Source organism: Ovis aries, chromosome 6 (genome assembly GCF_016772045.2).
Source record: "Ovis aries strain OAR_USU_Benz2616 breed Rambouillet chromosome 6, ARS-UI_Ramb_v3.0, whole genome shotgun sequence".
Classification (NCBI taxonomy): domain Eukaryota; kingdom Metazoa; phylum Chordata; class Mammalia; order Artiodactyla; family Bovidae; genus Ovis; species Ovis aries.
Window position 1 is genome coordinate 15,919,164 of NC_056059.1, and position 21,426 is coordinate 15,940,589.

Consider the following 21,426-nt stretch of genomic DNA (forward strand, 5'->3'; position numbering starts at 1 on the left):
ACAGAGGATGAGATGGTTGGATGGCATCACCAACTCAATGGACATGAGTTTGAATAAACTCCAGGAGTTGGTGATGGACAGGGAAGCCTGGTATGCTGCAGTCCATGTGGTTGCAAACAGTCAGACACAACTGAGTGATTGAATTGAACTGAGGGGTAGAAAGATGGATAAGACATGATCACTACACAAAAGGAATCACATGATAAAGAGAGGCACAGAATACACTTGGAAGAAGCACAAGAGATCAGCAGACCCAACAGTATTGGTGGGGAAAGGCTTCCTAGAGCAAGTGGTACCTGAAATGCCCCTATGAGGCACACCAATGTATTAAGTGGAAAATCTGAAAAAGGCAAGCAGAACAGCAGGAACCAAAGGAGGAAACAAGAAAGAGTGTAGTTCTTAGAAAAATATAAGCATTTCAGGTTGTATGTACGATACACACACACAGGAGCAGGAGAAAACAAGACAAAAAGCTGAAAAGTTCCCGTGGGACCATGTTGAAAAGGGTCATGAGGGTCCAACTGACAGACTTATAGTTACCTGGCAGATGATTGATTTTTTTGGTTAAGATGTGTGCATTTTTTTAAAAAAAAGGAGAAATTACTTTTATTTAAGATATTTATTTTTTTGGTAGTGCTGGGTCTTAGCTGTAGCACTTGGGATCGTCAGTCTTTGTTGTCCACGCAGGATCTTTAGTTGTGGCATGTGGATCTTTTTAGCTGCAGCACGAGAACTCCTGGTTATGGCATGTGGGATCTAGTTCCCTGACTAGGGGCTAAACCCAGGCCTCCTGTCCTGGGGGCTCAGAGTCTTAGACATTGGACTACCAGGGAAGTACTGACTGAAGGTTTTCTGAGCTGAAGATTTTGGGGAAGGGAATTTTATTTTTAAAAGAAGAGTATTCCAGTTATAAAGCTGATATATTGATTACAGTGGGGAAAAGGCAGAGGATGGAGAAATAAATTAGCAGATTATTATAGCAGTTTACCAGTACAAACATATGGATAGTTGTATATATTTGGATTAGTGTCCTGGTTTTAGAAAAGACAGAGGAACCAGAGATCAAATTGCCAACATCCACTGGATCATGGAAAAAGCAAGAGAGTTCCAGAAAAAACATCTATTTCTGCTTTATTGACTATGCCAAAGCCTTTGACTGTGTAAATCACAATAAACTGTGGACAATTCTGAAAGAGATGGGAATACCAGACCACCTGACCTTCCTCTTGAGAAATCTATATGCAGGCCAGGAAGCAACAGTTAGAACTGGACATGGAACAACAGACTGTTTCCAAATAGGAAAAGGAGTACGTCAAGGCTGTATATTGTCACCCTGCTTATTTAACTTATATGCAGAGTACATCATGAGAAACACTGGACTGGAAGAAACACAAGCTGAAATCAAGATTGCTGGGAGAAATATCAATCACCTCAGATATGCAGATGACACCACCCTTATGGCAGAAAGTGAAGAGGAACTCAAAAGCCTCTTGATGAAAGTGAAAGAGGAGAGTGAAAATGTTGGCTTAAAGCTCAACATTCAGAAAACGAAGATCATGGCATCCGGTCCCATCACTTCATGGGAAATAGATGAGGAAACAGTGGAAACAGTGTCAGACTTTATTTTGGGGGGCTCCAAAATCACTGCAGATGGTGACTGCAGCCATGAAATTAAAAGACACTTACTCCTTGGGAGAAAAGTTATGACCAACCTAGATAGCATATTCAAAAGCAGAGACCTTACTTTGCCGACTAAGGTCCGTCTAGTCAAGGCTATGGTTTTTCCTGTGGTCATGTATGGATGTGAGAGTTGGACTGTGAAGAAGGCTGAGCGCCAAAGAATTGATGCTTTTGAAGTGTGGTGTTGGAGAAGACTCTTGAGAGTCCCTTGGACTGCAAGGAGATCCAACCAGTCTATTCTGAAGGAGATCAGCCCTGGGTGTTCTTTGGAAGGAATGATGCTAAAGCTGAAACTCCAGTACTTTGGCCACCTCATGCGAAGTGTTGACTCATTGGAAAAGACTCTGATGCTGGGAGGGATTGAGGGCAGGAGAAGAAGGGGACGACAGAGGATGAGATGGCTGGATGGCATCACTGACTCGATAGACGTGAGTCTGAGTGAACTCCGGGAGTTGGTGATAGACAGGGAGGCCTGGCGTGCTGCGATTCATGGGGTCGCAAAGAGTCGGACACAACTGAGCGACTGAACTGAACTGAACTGAACTTTCCTTTATTTGCAGTCAAAGGTGCTAAAGAAACAGCCTACAAAAATAAATACATAAGAAAACACAATATCCAAAGATACACAGCCTCACTAGCAGTTAAAGAAACGTGAAATGAAATGAATTTGTTAAAGTATATAGCTTTTAGTTTTAAAGAAATACAGCACTATTAGCAGGACTATAATGGGAAAGTGAATTCTTCACTGCCAGTGGCCACGTAAATTAGTTCAGTCTTTCAAGAGCACAAGCTCACAACAATAATACTGTTTCTATATTTTTATCCAGTAATTCTAATCTGAGGAAACACTCAGATAGAGTAATTTCTCCTTGCCTTCCCCACACAAAAAGTATTTGTACTAAAATATTCCCAGTGGTTCATCCACAACTCTAAGAATTGCGTTGATGAACCACCGGGAATATTTTAGCAATTTAAATATCCATTATTGGTCCACAATTAGTACAGAACAGACTGGGAGAGATGAGCTGGGGATATACTGGGCCACACGTGATGGAAATTCTTATCTTAAATACTTGCTTATGACCTTATTAATATTACTAGCAGCAGCAGCTATATTATTTGTATTCAGTCTGCATTACCAGATGCATGACTGAGCCTCAGATAAAAGTAATAATGACTAGAGAACTTAAAACAATTGACCAAATATATAGTTCTATAATAAGATCAAGGATTCTAACAGTGGAAGTCTATATACGGGGATAATCAACAAGAGGGAACAGTTCCTGGACCATAACAGACTGGTAAGACAGGCAGTCCAGAGGCTTTTGGTTGCTGTTAACTGGGCCTAGTCCAGGAACAGCAAATGGAGTGGCCTATCAACAAAATCCCCACCTGACCTGGGAATGAGCATTCCTAGCACTGAGGGACAAATGAGTCACAAAATCCTTCTCTAACCTTGGTCGAAATTATTATCCAAATTAGAGCGTTATAAAATAAACAATGGTGCCCACTATCCAGTTCTACAAGAATCAAGTCATTAGCCACAGTAGTCACTGACCTACAGTACATCCTGAAAGGAATTCAGCGTGAAGGTCAGGATGAGGCACTATTGCTCTGGGGAAACCAGCAGAACTGACCCGTCAGATGGTTATGGATTTTAAGGAGAAAATTTTATGAACCCAGTTTCTTGCATCTTTCCATACATAAAAGAGCACTAAAAATATTAGCTAAGATACCTGTTCCTTGAAAAAGCAGTAACTTTTTACCAAGATATGTTCTTCATTGCACATATATACCAGCCTTCCCATTCACCTTTCTGGAACAGTCCTCAGAGCTTTCTGAAAGACTGTCTCTTGGGTTATAATCTTGAGGCTAGCTCAAATAAAACTTCCTATTCCTTTCTTACACTGACTATTGATTAATTTTTTCATCAACAAAACAAGATAGGAAAAAGAGAACAAAGATACAGAAACCCCCACTCTGATTAAACTTAATTCTAATGTCAAATATATGGAAATACATACATATAAAAATAGTAATTAAAAAAGTGTAACACATATTAATATGCACAGGTTATAGTGTTGCATAAAATATATATGGCATTGACTGCCATGTATTTAAAAACAATAGTGCTTAATATTCATTTGATTATTTTTGTTAAATAGTAAGTGAAAAATTGCATTAAAATTTGAAAATTATGCCACAGAGTTTGTTTGTTAAGCCGTTGTTCGCGGAGTCTCACCGGATTGTCTGGTTTCCCTTACATACCAAGGCCCTAGGCTCATCTTGGCCCTCCTCAGCTCCCTGCCTGTTACCTGTAAGGCTGTACATAGTCCTTTTACTTCCTTGTGGCCTGTGACACTAGTTTATAATAAACTCTTTAAGAGAATATTAAAAATGCAAAAAAAAAAAAAAAATTTGAAAATTATGAAATGCTGACAGTTTCCCATTCTAGCTAGAAATAAATTCCAACAACTTATTTCAGTAATTATTTATTAAAGACTATTAACCATTATTTGTTGTTGTGCTTTTTAGTTGCTAAGTCATGTCCAACTCTTTGGTGATCCCATGGACTATACCCCGAGGCTCCTCTGTTAGTGGAATTCCCTAGAATACTGGAGTGAGTTGACATTTCCTTTTCCAGGGGATCTTCCTGACCCAGGGATTGAACCCATAACTCCTGCATTGGCAAGCAGATTCTTTACCATTTAGCCACTAGTGAAGCCCATTAACTATTACTCAGTTCAGTTCAGTTCAGTTGCTCAGTCATGTCCAACTCCTTGCAACCCCATGAACTGCAGCACGCCAGCCTCCCTGTCCATCACCAACTCCCAACGTTTACTCAAACTCATCTCCATTGAGTCGGTGATGCCATCCAACCACCTCATCCTCTGTCATCCCCTTCTCCTCCTGCCCTCAATCTTTCCCAGCATCAGGGTCTTTTCCAATGAGTCAGCTCTTCACATGAGGCGGCCAAAGTATTGGAGTTTCAGCTTCAACATCAATCCTTCCAATGAACACCCAGGACTGGTCTCCTTTAGGATGGATTGGTTGGATCTCCTTGCAGTCCAAGGGACTCTCAAGAGTCTACTCCAACACCACAGTTCAAAAGCATCAATTCTTTGGTGCACATCTTTCTTTATAGTCCAACTCTCACATCCATACATGACTACTGGAAAAACCATAGCCTTGACTAGACGGACCTTTGTTGACAAAGTAATGTCTCTGCTTTTCAATATGCTATCTAGGTTGGTCATAACTTTTCTTCCAAGGAGTAAGCGTCTTTTAATTTCATGGCTGCAGTCACCATCTGTAGTGATTTTGGAGCCCCCAAAAATAAAGTCAGCCACTGTTTCCACTGTTTGCCCATCTATTTGCCATGAAGTGATGGGACTGGATGCCATGATCTTCGTTTTCTGAATGTTGAGCTTTAAGCCAAATTTTTCACTCTCCTCTTTCACTTTCATCAAGAGACTTTTGAGTTCCTCTTCACTTTCTGCCATAAGGGTGGTGTCATCTGCATATCTGAGGTTATTAATATTTCTCCCAGCAATCTTGATTCCAGCTTGTGCTTCTTCCAGCCCAGTGTTTCTCATGATGTACTCTGCATAGAAGTTAAATAAGCAGGGTGACAATATACAGCCTTGGCATACTCCTTTTCCTATTTGTAACCAGTCCGTTGTTCCATGTCCAGTTCTAACTGTTGCTTCCTGACCTACATACAGGTTTCTCAAGAGGAAGGTCAGGTGGTCTGGTATTCCCATCTCTTTCAGAGTTTTCCACAGTTTATTGTGATCTACCTAGTCAAAAGCTTTGGCATAGTAAAATAAAGCAGAAATAGATGTTTTTCTGGAACTCTCTTGCTTTTTTGATGATAATAACTATTATTACTATTAATTTATTCTAACATTAAAATTACAGGGAGGCCTGGCGTGCTGCAGTTCATGGGGTCACAAAGAGTCAGATACAACTGAGCAACAGAACTGAACATTAAAATAGCAGTTGCTTCTAATCTAGTGGAGGAACCAGGCAAGACACCAGGTCATTGATACACTGTAATACACACCATGATAGGGAGAAAGAGAAGAGGCCTTAATCTCATGTGCCTCTATTCATCAAACTAGATGAGCAGTATGTTTACATGTAAGGAAATAGTGAAACATTCCCAATGTTCGCCAGTCCACAAACAGAACTATAAACTACACTTGAGAAATTTATAGTCTATTAAGACAATATTCTTTGTCTCTATTTGATTGAAATGAGCTCACATTTAAAATGAAATTAAACCACTACAAAAAAAAAAAGTAAAGAAAATGTTTTGATAAATGTGTGAGTTCCTCTTATTTCAGACTTTTCCAGAAGTCAGAGGGTTTTGAGGTACATCCATTGGTAAAATACTCGTCACAGGCATTGCTTGGGTAGTCTGACATTTGAACATGGCCACCATCGCCCTTCGAAACCTATAACAAAAAAGGGAAAATCTGGCATTATCCCATGATGACTTGGAATGTTTAAAGAACTTTCAAATATGACTAAGATGCCACTACTGCCAATTAGCATCTCCACATAAATTTCTGCTTTCAACTTTAATATATCCTATTGAGACCTTTATAAATGTATTATAAAGTATACAGTACAATTAAAGATCAATTTTGCCCCACTGATTGTAAACATCGAAGACATTTAATAAAAATAAATAACTAGGTTTAAGATGACACCATGTCTAAGATGACAATGTCAGTTGCAAGGAATCATTTACTTGAACTAAGGATGGGTATTTCAGACATTTATTCTAATGAGCAAAGGCCAGTTTAATGCCTGACCTTTCCAAAAGAACTACTAATAGACTCTAAATTTAAGATGTGTTCTTTATTCTTCTTATGTGGTCTATTTGATCTTAAAAGTTTTTATGTTTCTTCATATACCTATGGCTAAAGTCGCTTTCCCAAACATGTGCATAAATATATAAGCTTAATAGAAGCAGCACTGGCAATCCAGGATCAAATTATCAGTACTTCACATCTACTGAGATTTTCTGGTCAAATATTTAAGCACAATAAATTGGTTCAATCCACCTTTAAGCAGTAACAGTAAATGAAGTAGTCTAAGCTGCCCTACCTGGAGGCTCAAGGGTAAAGAAACTGTCTGCAATGCAGGAGGCTCAGCAGGAGCCTCAGGTTTGATCCCTGGGTCAGGAAGATCCCCTGGAGAAGGAAATGGCAACCCATTCCAGTATTCTTGCCCGGAAATCCCATGAACAGCTCGTGGAGTCGCAAAAGGGTCAGACACGACTTAGCGACTAAAGGACAAAAGCTGCACTGAGGAGGCAGGAAAGAAATCCTTGCTCAGAGGCTCAACAAAAGGGGGAAAGGAAGAGTCTCCATTATCCTCAGTGACTACACAATCCTGAAGCCTGTTATGTTAACAATGAATTTTTCTCTTGCATCTGAATGATATGTCTTCCTTCTAGTAAATATACAGTTATGCTACCCACATAGGGAACCCAACTGGCCTTGCTTTGTCCACTTTCCAATAACAGAATCACTCTTTTCTTTGCAAAACTGATTACAGGTTTTCTTTGCAAAACCTTCCAGGGTCATTGCTGCCAGAGGGCCATCAAAGATGAAACTTGCATCTGGGGATGCTTAGCTGGTGGAACTTGGTCTTGAATTACCCAAAGAGTCTGTCACAGAAATGTCCTAGACATTTCAGGTCCTGAATGCTTCTACAGTGCAGTTGCATGAACCAAATCACTCCTAATTTCACCTGAAGCGAGTTTCTGTCATTTACCTCCCCCAAAATTTAGAACATTATCCATTGCCTTTCTAACATTCTTTCTGTATACACTCTTTTTTTTTTTTTAAGTTGAGAAGCATTTTAGACACGACTTACTTTTTATTAGCAATCACATAAATACAAGGATTGTAGAATGTAGAAGATTTTGCGAACAGGGGAGCTATGATGGCCACTGAGGGAGGAATCTCCTTTGGGTCACCAAGAGATGCCCATAAGCACACAATGGAATAAGGGGACCACGCCGCCAGAAACATGAGGATCATTATCACAGACATCTGTAAAAGAAATCAGTATTCACCAAGCCCAAGAACTAAAATATCAAAATAGCTAGCACATCTAAAACTGCATGAAAAATTATCCGGATTGGAACTTGAATAAGTTTATGATGGTGAAGACATAGAGGAAACACTGAAATTTTCCCCTCATTGTACTCCGCTAATACACCTAAAGTCAGCTATGATAACTGGAGCTTGTGAAACGGATGAACTGGTTCATGAATGTAAAGAATGCCCTCTTTCTGCTGGTGAGCTGAGGAGAATACAGCTGGATTTATCTTTTTGGGGTTACTGAGCTTTTCAGTGCTTGCTTAAATTTTACAACCCAGGCTTGAGCATCTCCTCACCCAATCTCAGTCCTGGATATGGTTGAGGAAATCTCTCAGAAAGTAGAAACCAAGACAAACAAACAACACCCCGAAGAGAGACAGTGTAGGAAATAATATTTAAGAAAGTTAAAAGATAAATCCAGGATATTAAATACCCAAATAAAAAGAGTTCCAGGAAAAGAGAATAGAGAAAACAAAAAGGGAAGTGAAATTCCAGAGAGAAATAATACAAGGAAGCTCCCAGAAGGGGAGATCTGAGTCTTGACATTGAAAGCACTCACCCAGTATCCGTACATGGGTGAATAAAGAGCTATATCAAGGCACGTCAGCATCACATTTCAGAGAGAAAACTGGAGACAAAGAGAAAATGACAAGCTTCCAGAGAGAACACAGACCACAAGTAAACTGTCAGTCTTCTCAACAGCAACACCTAAAACTGAGAGACTATATAGTAATGCTTTCAAACATCTCTGAAAATCATTTTTCTACTTTGAATTCTATGCCAAATGAACAATCAATCAAATATAATAGGAGCATTAAGACATTTTCAGGCATGCCAAATCTTAAAAATTTTACTTCCCTATAACGTTCTCAGGACTCTGTTAGGGGATGTGTTCCACCAACTGTGAGAAAATCAACCAAAAAAAAAAAAAAAAAAGGAAGACATGCAATCCAGAAAACAGGTGATCTGATCCAGGAGACAGGCCAAAGGCATTCTCAGTTTGTGATAAAGGCGGTGTGGGGATACTGACTTTCTAGGTAGTCATCTTAAAGAAGAGCCAATGTAATCTGGGGCAGGAGATCTGGGGGTGTCAGGAGGATAACTAAGAAAAAGATGAAGTCAATTTAGTCTCTGATGCATATGAAAATACTAAGAGGAAACTGAAGCTTCTGATAGATTATTTAGAGATGAATTAGGGACAGGTACATAGGACAGTCAGGCTCCCCTGGTGGCTGATAGAGTAAAGAATCTGCCTGCAATGCAGGAGACCTGGGTTCAATCCCTGAGTTGAGAAGATCACCCTGGAGAAGGAAATGGTTACTGACTCCAGTGTTCTTGCCTGGAGAATGCCATGGACAGAGAGGCCTGGTAGGCTACAGTCCATGGGGTCACAAAGAGTTGGACACGACTGAGTGACTAATGCTTCTACTTTCCAAAATCACTTCATTTTCACACAGAACAGTCAGGAAACAAAGCTATAGAGAGATGGGGGGTGGAAGGGGAGGAGAGAGGGAGAGAAGAAGAGAAGGGGAGACAGATGGACAGAAGACAAGAAAGAAAAAGAAAAGGAATGAACTGTTAACTCCAAAGGGGGAATAGTTGTATAAAAAAAAAAAAAAAAGAAATATAAGTCATACAGCCCTACAGAGATCTGCAATAAATGAAATTTAGATAATCACAATAATGTAAAATTGACTCTTCATCTAGCCAAATATTAACATTTTATTGACAAGATGAGAGATGTTGGTGGGGAGAAGGAAAAGATGGTGGTATAAGAGAAGTTCTCTTCATTCACAGTAGGAAATCAAGAAGTAGCAGCAAGCAAAAATACCTGAAACAGTAGATAAGTACATTGTTTAGAAATATGGAGGCCAACACCAGAAAAAAAGGCATAAAATAAGAATCGGGAGTTGGGGAGAGATGACTACAGGGCCAAGGAACCATGTCCATGTAGAAGCTTGATTAAAGAACTTTCTTAAGGATTTTAATGCCTTACCTTTGTTACATCTACCTGATCTGACCAATCTCTGTTGAGGTACTCAGTGCAGTTATTAGTACCATGATGTTTAATGGATTGAGTGACATGGTAATAACAGTAAAACATCACTGTTAAGGGCACGATAAAATTTATCGCAACTACCATCATCGTGTAAGAAACAAAAGACCTGAAAGTAAGAAAAGGAAATAATTAAATCATGACATTAAATCACTATTCATCTAATGTATTAAATAGGGGAAGGGAAACAGAATAATTACCAGAAGTAATACTGGCATTGTCTAGTGTTAGTAAACAGCTTAGGAGGTACATTCGACTTTTAGTTCATTCAGACTAGAGGTTGGCAAACGATGACCTGTGGGCAAATCCGGCTTGTCGCCTGTTTTTGTAAATAAAATTTTATTGGAACCACAGTCATTTCCTTACTGTCTATGGCTGCTTCCACAGGCAGAGATGAACAGTTGCAATGGAGACAACCTTGCCTGTAAAATCTAAAATATTTATTTTTTGACCCTGTACAGAAAAATGTTTAGACTTAGACTTAGTTTGAGAGAAATTTTCTGTTTACTTTTCTGAGTAATCTTTCACTTCCTTTAATGAACTAAATTACCTTCTTTTCCTTAGTAAACATAGAAGAGCATCACTGATGAGTAAGCAATCCTTGCAGGGACTGTACTTTTGCTGTGTAATTCTCAGAAGATGCTTTATCACCAGAAAAGAAAGCCTGGGCTTTCTCCAGAACTGCACACTGTCTAGCTCCACCAATAGTCCTTTCCCCCATAGGTCCTACCTCTAAGGTGTAGCTAAAGGAGGCTCTGTATCCTCTTTGCTGCCAAAGGACAGGAAGGAGGGAACACAGCAGGGAGACAAAGGGATGCCCTGTCCTCGCAAATTAACATAATTCACGGTTCTCAATTCGTCCCTAGTTGGAATCACATCATCTAAACCAAGGAAACCCTTTGCCACACTCTATATGAGAAACATTAGATCTGAGGTTAAATTTAAAATGGTGAAAACGTGTCTGCATTAGAAGCATTTAATTATAGACTGCATATACATTTCTTACACATCATTTTTCCGCCAGTTTATGGTACAGGTGGCCCCAGTAGGATCTGGGGCATAACTAGCCCACCCAATGATAGGCATCAAAGCCCAAAACAGGCCATTGGTCCAAGCCCCCAGAATCATGCTGATGTAAGTGTTGGTGGTCATTCTTCTTCCTATTAACAAATAGATGGAATATTAAATCATTTCCCAATGATGTGATCATTTCACATCTTCATCTTATTTTAACTGATTATTCAAAATTATTACCAAGTAGATTCTTTACAGAGCACTTTAGTTCACACAAAACCTATGAATTCATATTCTGGAAAAAAAATAACATTTAAGCTGAAACTTGAATGATAAAATGATGAATCAGAGGATAGGCAGGGAGAAACACTAGGGAAATAGCATCTATAAAGACCCCAAATTGGGAAAGAGTTTCACCAGTACCCCAAAGTGACAAGATCCCAGGCTATGCTGCAAAGGTAGTCAGGGGTCAGAACACGTAGGGTCTTGGGGGCCATGTTATGAAATTTGAATTTTATTCTAGGTATAATAGAAAACCACTGAAACTTCCAATTAAGGATTATCAGAGAAAGAAGGCTGACCATGTCGCAAGTCATTACATTTATGAATACATTTTGAAGCGAAAGTGTGACAAGCAGAAGTTAGGCAAATGGGTTTATTGCAAAAGCTGAGAAAGGTGCTGTACCTGCATCCGGATGGCAGATGGTCAGGTATCGATCCACGGCCACGACCGTAAGCAATCCAATACTTGCCATTCCAAAAAATATATTCAACCCAGCATAAATCTGAAAATCAAAATTGGAACGATTCCACCATTCTACACACCTTCCCAAGAGACATTTACACTTTTATCCCATTGCTAAAATATATATATATATTTTTTAATATATTTTAAATACATTGAACAGTAAATAAATACATTGAGTGTCTTCTATTTTGTGCGTGTGTTCAGTCACTCAGTCGTGTCCAACTCTTTGCATCCTGACTCCTCTGTCCTGGGATTTCATAGGCAAGAGTACTAGAGTGGGTTCCATTTCCTCCTCCAGGGAATCTTCACAACCCAGGGGTCGCACCTGCGTTTCCTGCACTGTAGGCAGATTCTTTACCACTGAGCCACCAGGGAAGCCCCATTTTCTATTTTAATAATGTTAAAATACATCATCTATTGTCAAATTGTAAGTGGCTTAATAAAGGTACTTACAGAAAACATTCTGGGACTTCATTAATTAAAATAAGCTTTTTAAAAAAAGCTAAGATTTAAAGTAAAACTTCTATACATACTCTAAAGAGGGCAAAAACAAACCATAAATCAAGTGCAGTGCATATAACCAACAAAAGACTGGGATTCAGAAAACAGACAATTCACTAAGGGGAAAAGACAAACAGAAAAATGGGCTATTCACACAAGAGGAAACCAGGGTGTCTATGACATAAGATGTACCATCACACTAAATATTGAAAGGAATGCAAATCATAAGACACTATTTTACATCCATCACAACACTACGAATTTACAAGTCCGACAGTCCCAAGCACTGGCGAACATGTGGAGCAACAGAAGTTCTCACAGTTGGCACCACCATTTTGAAGAATGATTTGGCCACACCTGATAAAGCTGACGTTGTGTTATCTACCACCAAACCATTCCCCTGCTAGCAATGTATCTAAAGAAACTCTCAGTGCAGAAAGAGACATGTATGAGAACATTTGTGTTTTTTAAAAATTGGGAACAGAGAATTCCCTGGCAGTCCAGTGGTTAGGACTCTGCACTCTCATTGCCAGGGCCCTGGGTTCCATCTCTGGTTGGGGAACTAAGATCCCATAAGCCCTGAAGCACAACCAAAAACAAAAAGCAAGAAGCCCCAAACAACCTGAAGGTCATATTGCAAATCATCAAGATTTGCCAAAACCTGCTGATGCATAAATGGGTACTCACTGTTCTCTACTGTTTTCATTTTATTCTCTACAGCTATATAGCTCAAAACAGCAAACAGTTCTAAAAAATTGGGCCAAAAGTCATTACTGCAAACTATATTAATTTATTTTCTTGTCAGTAAAAATTATAGCAGATATGTTTACCAGCAATTCTCACAAAGAACTTACCACAGAAAAAAAATCAACATGTAGTTTAACTATATTACTCAGACATTATGATATAGTCATTAAGTATTTTATTGTTTCAAAGGAAAGCAGAGTATTTCTTTTTGAATTTGCAATACGCAAGTTTTTATTTGAATATGCAAATGTTCACTTTTCTTCTAATTTTTTGCTAGTTTAATTTTTTCCTTTAGGTTGGGGAAATTTTGAAAATATAATGATGGCTACTGCTTTCATTTCTCTTATTAAAGAATATATTTCCTAGTCACTCCTGAAGCTGTTTTCAATAACAGCACCATGTCTATTATGCTACATAAAACTATTTGATTTTGTAAAGACACTTAAACTTACAAGCTCTTAATCTAGTTCATTTTGCTTTGATTCTAAGGATCTCTGATACCTGACATCCTGCATATCCAAATTTCCAGCTTCCATGCAGATCTGAAGCAGCAGACATGGGGTAGCCAATGCTACTGACCCCTATATCAGTAACAGCCAGGTTGATGATAATTGCATTTGTGGGTGTCCGAAGTTCCTTGAACTTAATGAAGATGCCTAGAACAATTATGTTGCTGAGGATACTTATCACACCTGAGAACATAAACAAATCAGACATTTCACTTAATTTGAATGTGCAAAACTAAAATAAAAATTAAATATTTAAATTCCTTCAGAAACAAAGCAAATTCACAAATCGGTTTTGGTTCATTTACTGCAAGAGCTCCAGCTATTCTTCAAACTAGTTGTGCTATTGTCACAGCCCTCTTGTGAAAACAGAAATATAAAAATCAAAACACAAAGAATCCACCACCTGTATAAACCAGCACCAAAGGATGGCATTTAACGACATCACTATTGATCACTCCATCCTTGAAGTGACTCCCATGATACCACCAATGCTGATTTTTAGGATACATATGTTTATATGTGTGTGTGTGTGTGTGTGTGACCATATAGTCTCCTTTGGCAGCTTAATTTCCTCTCCTCCTTCCTGAAGATGGAGGCTCTTCTTTCTCCGTTTCTCAGGCCTCAGCTATCATTCTGTCCTAACAGCACTTCTGTTAGGACACTAACACTTTCTATTCCTGAAATACGCTCCAGTCCCTCATCCTTTTTCATACAACTCATTGCCATTAGACATGTATTAAGCATCATATGACTATTTCAATATTACTTAAAACTTAGCATGTTCAAATCTGATTACACATACACATACACGTACATCCCTAAATAAGAATGCACACAACAAGGTTTGGCTAGCTAGACAGGAAGTCAAGCTGGCTCTCAGATCCACTGAGAAACCTCACAGGCCACATCACCCTAGTGAAGTTTCCACAGTCTGGGATCTGACTCTTAGCCCTTGCTACAGATCCAGAGACTCAGTGCTGTCAGTGCCCCAGAATTGGCTGGATTCAGGGAGACTGATGACTGAAATTCTTAATCTGAATGCCAATGTATTAATTTACAATGAGAAATACTGTTGAGTAGACTGGATGTGAATGTTAGCCTGCTTAACACCCCCATCTGCTGAATAAATTTCCCATCAGCCAGATGTAAGCCATACGAGGTCCTAACAACTGAGAGAGGGTAGAGCCATTACCAGACTCCTAGGGGCTAAAGGAGGGGTAAAGGACAGAAGGAATAGAGGTGTTCGCCATCATGAAGAGAACTCTGGTGAGCAGACCCAGCTATTGCCAGAGAGAGCGAAGGTTTCCAAGTACCAACACACAAAGGTATCAACTAAGGAAGATCTTCTATTATGTTTGGCGCCTTGGTCAAAACTTCTGTTCAACATTCCGTTATATTAATCTTCCAGGCTCCTGTTCTTTCCCTCCTGCATGCTGCTGGCAGAATAAGCATGCCACAACATAGAATTAACCACGACCCTTCTCAGTATACTCCCCAATGTCTGTGGGGTAAAAGTTCACATGTCCAGCCTGGTACCCCAGTCTCTGCTTCGAGATGTTTTACCTTCTCTAAGCAAATGTTCTGGAGTCACAAAGAGTCGGACACGGCTGAGGGACTGAACTGGACTGAAGCGATGGTTCACACTTACCAAATAAGCCCTCCATCTAGTTATCTATCAGATATACCAGGCATGTGGTAAATTTCAGCTCTCATTTCTCCCACTTGGAACACCCTACTCCTTTACCTATCCAAATGCTATCCACCCTTCAAAATTCTGTTCAAGCCTGATTCTGCCCTCAAAGGCTTGTCTTCCTCATAGTATCCTCTCATCACTAATAAATTTTCTAAGTTCTTGTCTATACTATACTTCATCTTATGTGATGCTATATTATTTAACTCATATATTCCTAATCTTCCTGTGTAAATTACAGGCTTCTAATGGCTTCTATGTTGAGTATGTGACATATAGCAGATTTATTTAATAGACAATTAAAACTCATATTGCTTAATATCTATTATTCCTGCAAGCATAATTAAGACACAATGATATCAGATTTGATGATTCTTTTGCATCCAGTATTGTAGCTCCAAAGTTTAGTGAACTGAAGAATCTTTCTGGTTAGTTACAGATTTGTTGATTTTTTAAAAGTCAGATAAAAACACAGTGTAGTAAATTTGTTGCCTACCAAGTATGCAACTAGAATAGAGTAACTGTACTTATGGGGTAGATTTAGATATAATGTGGGGAATGAGGTAAACAGTTTAGTCCTTTTCTTTATTTTCTCTGCAGCTGTCTCAAGCACTCTGCTCTATTTTCTAGCTGTGAAAGTGTTAGTCAGTTGTGTCTGACTCTTTGAGACCTCATGGACTATAGCCCACCAGGCTGCTCTCTCCATGGGATTCTCCAGGCAGGAATACTGAAGTGGGTAGACATTCCCTTCCCCAGGGGAATCTTCCTGACTCAGGGATCGAACCCACATCTCCTGCACCGCGGGCTGATTCTTTACTGACTGATTAACCATGGAAACCCGTTTTCTAATGAGTAGACAGATTATTTAGTAGTTAGGTCTAAGTTCACTTAACTTAGGGACTTCCCTGGTGGCTCAGAGGTAAAGAATCTGCCTGCAATACAGGAGACATGGGTTTGATCCCTGGGTTGGGAAGATCCCCTGGAGAAGGGCATGGCAACCCACACCAGTATTCTTGCCTGGAGAACTCCATTGACAGAGCACCCTGGTGGGCTACAGTCCACGGGGTTGCAGTCGGACACGACTGAGCAATTAACACACTTTCACTTAATTTCCCTTTGGCTTCTGTGGCTCTTCTCCAATCTCTTTGGGAGATCCTTCTCAATCTACTTCCTGGTCTTTCTTTCTTCTTCTCTACCTTATTAAACATACGCATTGTCCAAGTTTCCGTCCTAGACCTCCTTCTTTTCACATTTAACATACACTCAGTGATTTCAGAGTCAAGGCTATATGCTGATACTTTCCAGATCAGTCTCATAAAATTCAAAACCATGTGTCCAGCTTTTTATCAGACTTCTCTCAAACTGAACCCAGATTTTCATTCCTGCCCCAAACATGTTCTTCTCCAGGTGTCAACAGCTTCACCATTTATCCAGTGGCCCCAAAAAAGAAACCTACTTGTCATCTCTGATGCTCCCTCACCTTCTCCCCAAGTCTCCACATCCAACCACCATGGATTCTAAATTCTAGCTCTTTCTATCTCCATTGCCACTACTTCCTCCTCAGAAGCCTTCTTAACCTTTACCATACCTCCTACCTAGGGTGCCTCCTACCTGGTCTGTTAGCTACCACTATAGCATATATCTAAAATGCAAATTGGATCATGTCATTTAGTGGCCCCCTACTGCCCGCACAGCTTAGGTCCTTCATTAGCTGGTATGCAGTCATCCTTTCAGCCTAATATCTCTTATCTTTTAGCCTATAATGCACCCATAATGAATCTATTTCAGATCCTTAATTCACCATGCCTTCTTACCCCCAGAATAAACTGGAAAAAGGGAGAGCTTAAGTTGGTAAAAGTTTGTAAGAGCTAAAATCCAAAGAGAACTATTAAATTAAAAATGAAATTTAAAATGTAAAGTAGGCTTTTTGTAACAGTAGCAAATGAAATAAGTGCTTTGACTAAACTTTTTTCCTCATAGTTTTGGCTTAAGTGAGTTTTGTTAAAGGTGGGGGTTTGGGGGCCCAAAGAACAATAAACATTTAAACAAAAGCATAATGAGGTGAGACAAGCTCCCTTCAGTTCACTTGCTAAAAATACAACACATACACATTAAAACTAATCCTTGTGATTATACATGAGGGTTCTAGAGCCAAAGAACCTGAGTTCAATACTGGTGTAGCTACTTAGTAGATGTGTGTGTGTTGGTAAAGTTACTTAAACTCTTATCAGTATAAATGGAGAAAATAAAACAAATTTACTTACTGAATTAGTTTGAGGATGAATTATTCCATACAGGCAAGTGCTTATAGCAGTGCTTGGTATATACCAAGTGTTCAAGTAATAACATTAGTAGTGGTGGTGGTGATGGTGGTGGATGTAGTAGTGGCAACAGTAGTAGCAGAGTCCCACTGTCACAGTAAGACCACTATTACTGTTATTGTTGTTACAGGAATAAGAACAAGAGAGAACATTTTCTTAACAGGAAATCTTCTTTGCATGCTTCCTTTGTAACCAGATCAAAAAAGACAGCTTTTCTTGGTCATTTACCAAAACTAACCAACCAAAAGTTGGTATACAAAGTACTCCTGTGTAGTTGTGATAAGGGGATTATCTCATTAAATAGCATATTGTTTTCTCCTTTTTGTTGCAACACACACACAAAAAGAAAACAGAACTCACCCAGGGCTATCATGCAGAGGTATTCAAATGAAAGAGTTATTAGCATGTCACTAAAATTTATGAAAATTAACTGAGGAACCATAGTTTCTAGCAGAGAAGTGATACTCTAATTGTGAGTAATGGGGAAATTAAGCAATTATAAAGAATAAACTGAGTATAGAAGGATTTGCTATGTTTTTACTCTACTTTTGAATATACTTACAATTTTTCACAAGTCAATCCAAAAAATAATAAGTTACCTCTAAAATTCATTAGTATTTGCTCCAACATACACTGTATATATCATTTAGGTATATTTGTGCATTATTTTTTTTTATTTTTCGTAACAATCCCAACTGGTAGCTTATTCTTATCCCCATTTTATAGATATGAAAATGGAAGAACAAAAAGATAAAGGAACTTGCTCACTGCTGCAAAGAGACTAAAAAATGAAAACCAAACTTCAGTTTTCCAAGACAGCATTAAAAAACGAGCTCAATCATCAAACTCTGTCTTCAATACAATCTGCTCTCTCTTTTTACAACTAAATTTTTTTCCAGGATCTTTCAATCTGAACTAGATTCCACCAGTGATGACAAAACTACAGAAAGTATGTATGAGAACAGTAAATGCCATAAAAATACATTTTTGCTACAGTGCACATTCTCCCCCAATAAAAATTCATTTGACAATAAAATAACCAAACATACAGATGATTATTTGTTTTCTCGAAAACTTTTCTCAGCCCCATCTCACTGCCTATCAAAATTCAAAATAATCTGTTAGATTAACCACCATTAACAATGTTTCCATTTATCCTTTTCACCAGCCAGGAAGAAGAGCAAGTATTATCCTTATTTATCACATGAGCACAACAACTGAGAAAGGATAAGTGACTTGTTGAGGTTGGCCAACAGTACAGAACTTGAAACACTATCTCTGAAGCCATGCTTCTTCTACTATCTTATGCTAAAAACCGCAGCTTTTCTTCACTCATTCAAAAGCAAAATAACTGTTAATGGAGTAAACATCCATACCTGCAGTAATCAAGTAAGCTGCAACAATGTTGTGTTCAGTCTGTGAAAAGACAGAGCCATTTTCATTTTTACAGTCTGAACTGTTGCCTAAATTATTCCTTAGCATTTTGCAGTGAAGATATTGAGACATCCTTCATAATGAGCTTTCAATATCTACGAAATGTTTCAGAAGCCAGTGAGAGAAAAATTTTCAGAACCAATCATTTCCATCTCCACTTAAAGACCTCAAAGAAGGGCCTTTTCATAGAGGCCCTCCTTTAACAAATCTAATTGGGCTAAAGAAGAAAGGATTTTAATCCCCAGAAGAAGGGGAAAGCTTACCAGCAAAATAAAGAGAAATACCAAACAACACACATTTTAACCAATTTGGGCATCAGCTTTGTATCCAAGGAGATTATCAAGTGTACACGTCCCATTTAAACAATAAACAAACTCAGAAAATCAGATCAGGACCTGAATTAACTGATTTCTGCTGGAAATTAAGAGTCAGCATTAGTCCTCTAAAACTATACAGGTTAAAGTGACTGTTTTCTGTTGATCCTTTCAAGTTTTTCATTTCAGTTCCTTTTGTTTTTTTCATAACAATTTAAATCATTAGAGATAAAGAAGTAATCTCCCTCCAACCTTCCAAATTTCACTCTCCTAATGATAATAGCAGCTTTGTGTATATTCTTTTTCTTTGCTTATAGAAACATTTATTAATAGAACTGTTTAATGTTTCCTCCACTTTTTACCTCCATTCTTTTCAAATAATGGGGAGCTATATATACACAAAAGAATTCTGCAATTTGTTTTTCCCTAAAGCTATACCATAAATTCCAGTCAAAAAACCTAAATCTAAGTTATCAATAACTATATATTTCAAACCACAGATGTAACATGATCTACCTCATAATCCACCTAAGTTCATTTACCCTACATTTTGATATGCATCAGTTGTTATCCGGTTAATAATCATAGCATACACTATCAAAGTATCTAGAGTGAATGATTCACCTCAAACTACAGAGCAGTTCTAACATTCTGGATTATCTTAACTCCAAAAGTGTATTACATAAATGGATAATAATCTAATATGAACATTTACTGTTAGAATAAGATATCCCTACCATTTTTTTTCTTTGTAGTTTTTTATGCCATAAATTATAAAAATCTGATTCTACTCAATAGTGAAATTCCTAAAAATTGGCAACTTAAGAAAAATGATAGATGCACCAAAGTTAACAGTGTAAGTATATAACAGAACCACTAGAGGGCTATATTTACCTACTTAATTATATAATCTTAGCATGGCCTAGCAGGAAGGGGACACAACATAATCCTTTTGCCTCAATTTTCAGCCATATACTTGAATAAACTGAAGAAGTTGAAACCAGGTGGGTTCATCTGTCCCAGATCTTACAGCTACTAGTATTCAAATTTTTATGACACATATAGTAATATTGTAAAGAGTATACTAGAAAAGTGAATCTCATTAGTATTCCAATATCAAAATATTTTCAAACAACCGTAAAGCAATTAATGTAATCCTAAAGTGAGCTCTCCATTTAAAATACCATGGGTTATTAGGTTTCAAGTCTTTCTCTCTTTTTTTTTTTTTTTTTTGCAATTACTATTCACTCAAAATGTTTTGAGTTTGCTTTTGTTCATAGTTCCTATCTTTTCTGTAAAGGATTATGCCTAGTTAGTTGTACCACCCATTTAAATTTTCCAGAAATAATTAGCTCTATTTATAAAAACTGAAGAAAAATAATTCCAGAGATGACTATTTGCTATTGATAAAAGTTTTATAGATTATTAGTGTGATAGGTACATTCTAAATAATTTTTTATGCTTCCTTCATAAGTCACATGGAAAAACTATATTGGGATGAGGCTTAGAATACTAAGAAATATAACTATAAGCATGTCAAGTTAACACAGCTCATGATTCTTTGATTTTATAAACTTTAACTGGCCTAAAATCAGTCCTCCTTTCATAACTTCTCAAATGTTCAGGGATACCAGGTAATATTGCTTGTATTCCACTAAACCTTTTCATTGCTATGGCAACAAATACATTTTAGCATGATGCAAGCACTCAAAAAGTTATTCAGCTAACATGTCAAAAGATTTAATATGTCAGTAACTATTTCAGTGTCTTTTACAATGGAGCTCAGTGATACCACAGTACAAAATGTATTAATGTTAGGTTCCCTAAACATATGAACTAGATTCAAAACCAAATGCCTTAGGGACTTCCCTAGCAGTCCAGCGGGCACAGAGTCAATACCTGGTCAGGGAACAAAGATTCCACATGCCATTCAGTGAGGCCACAAAAAAAAAAAAAAACACACCACCACTAATATACCAAAGGACACCCAGGAAGAACTACTATAAGGAAAAAAAAAGAAAGAAAAATAGGATGTGGAAATAAAAGTTTAAAGATGGCTAATGCCTAACGCACTGGTCATAGCAAACACTCTCTTCCAACAACACAAGAGACAACTCTACATATGGACATCACCAGATGGTCAATACAGAAATCAGACTAATTATATTCTCTGCAGCCAAAGATGGGGAATCTCTATACAGTCAGCAAAAACAAGACCGGGAGCTGTTTGTGGCTCAGATCATGAATTCCTTACTGCAAAATTCAGATTTAAATTGAAGAAAGTAGGGAA

General features: G+C 38.2%; 1 protein-coding gene across 1 annotated transcript; it reads right to left on the reverse strand.

The window, feature by feature from the left end:
* Positions 1–2,209: 2,209 nt before the first annotated feature.
* Positions 2,210–18,978, reverse strand: RRH (retinal pigment epithelium-derived rhodopsin homolog). The gene is made up of 7 exons (XM_004009620.5): positions 18,765–18,978; positions 13,370–13,560; positions 11,558–11,657; positions 10,865–11,018; positions 9,799–9,967; positions 7,573–7,751; positions 2,210–6,140 (listed from the first exon to the last, which is right to left on the reverse strand). The coding sequence occupies exons 1-7, from the start codon at positions 18,892–18,894 to the stop codon at positions 6,026–6,028; spliced, it is 1,038 nt and encodes a 345-aa protein (XP_004009669.3). The 5' UTR covers positions 18,895–18,978; the 3' UTR covers positions 2,210–6,025.
* Between the last annotated feature and the right edge of the window lie 2,448 nt (positions 18,979–21,426).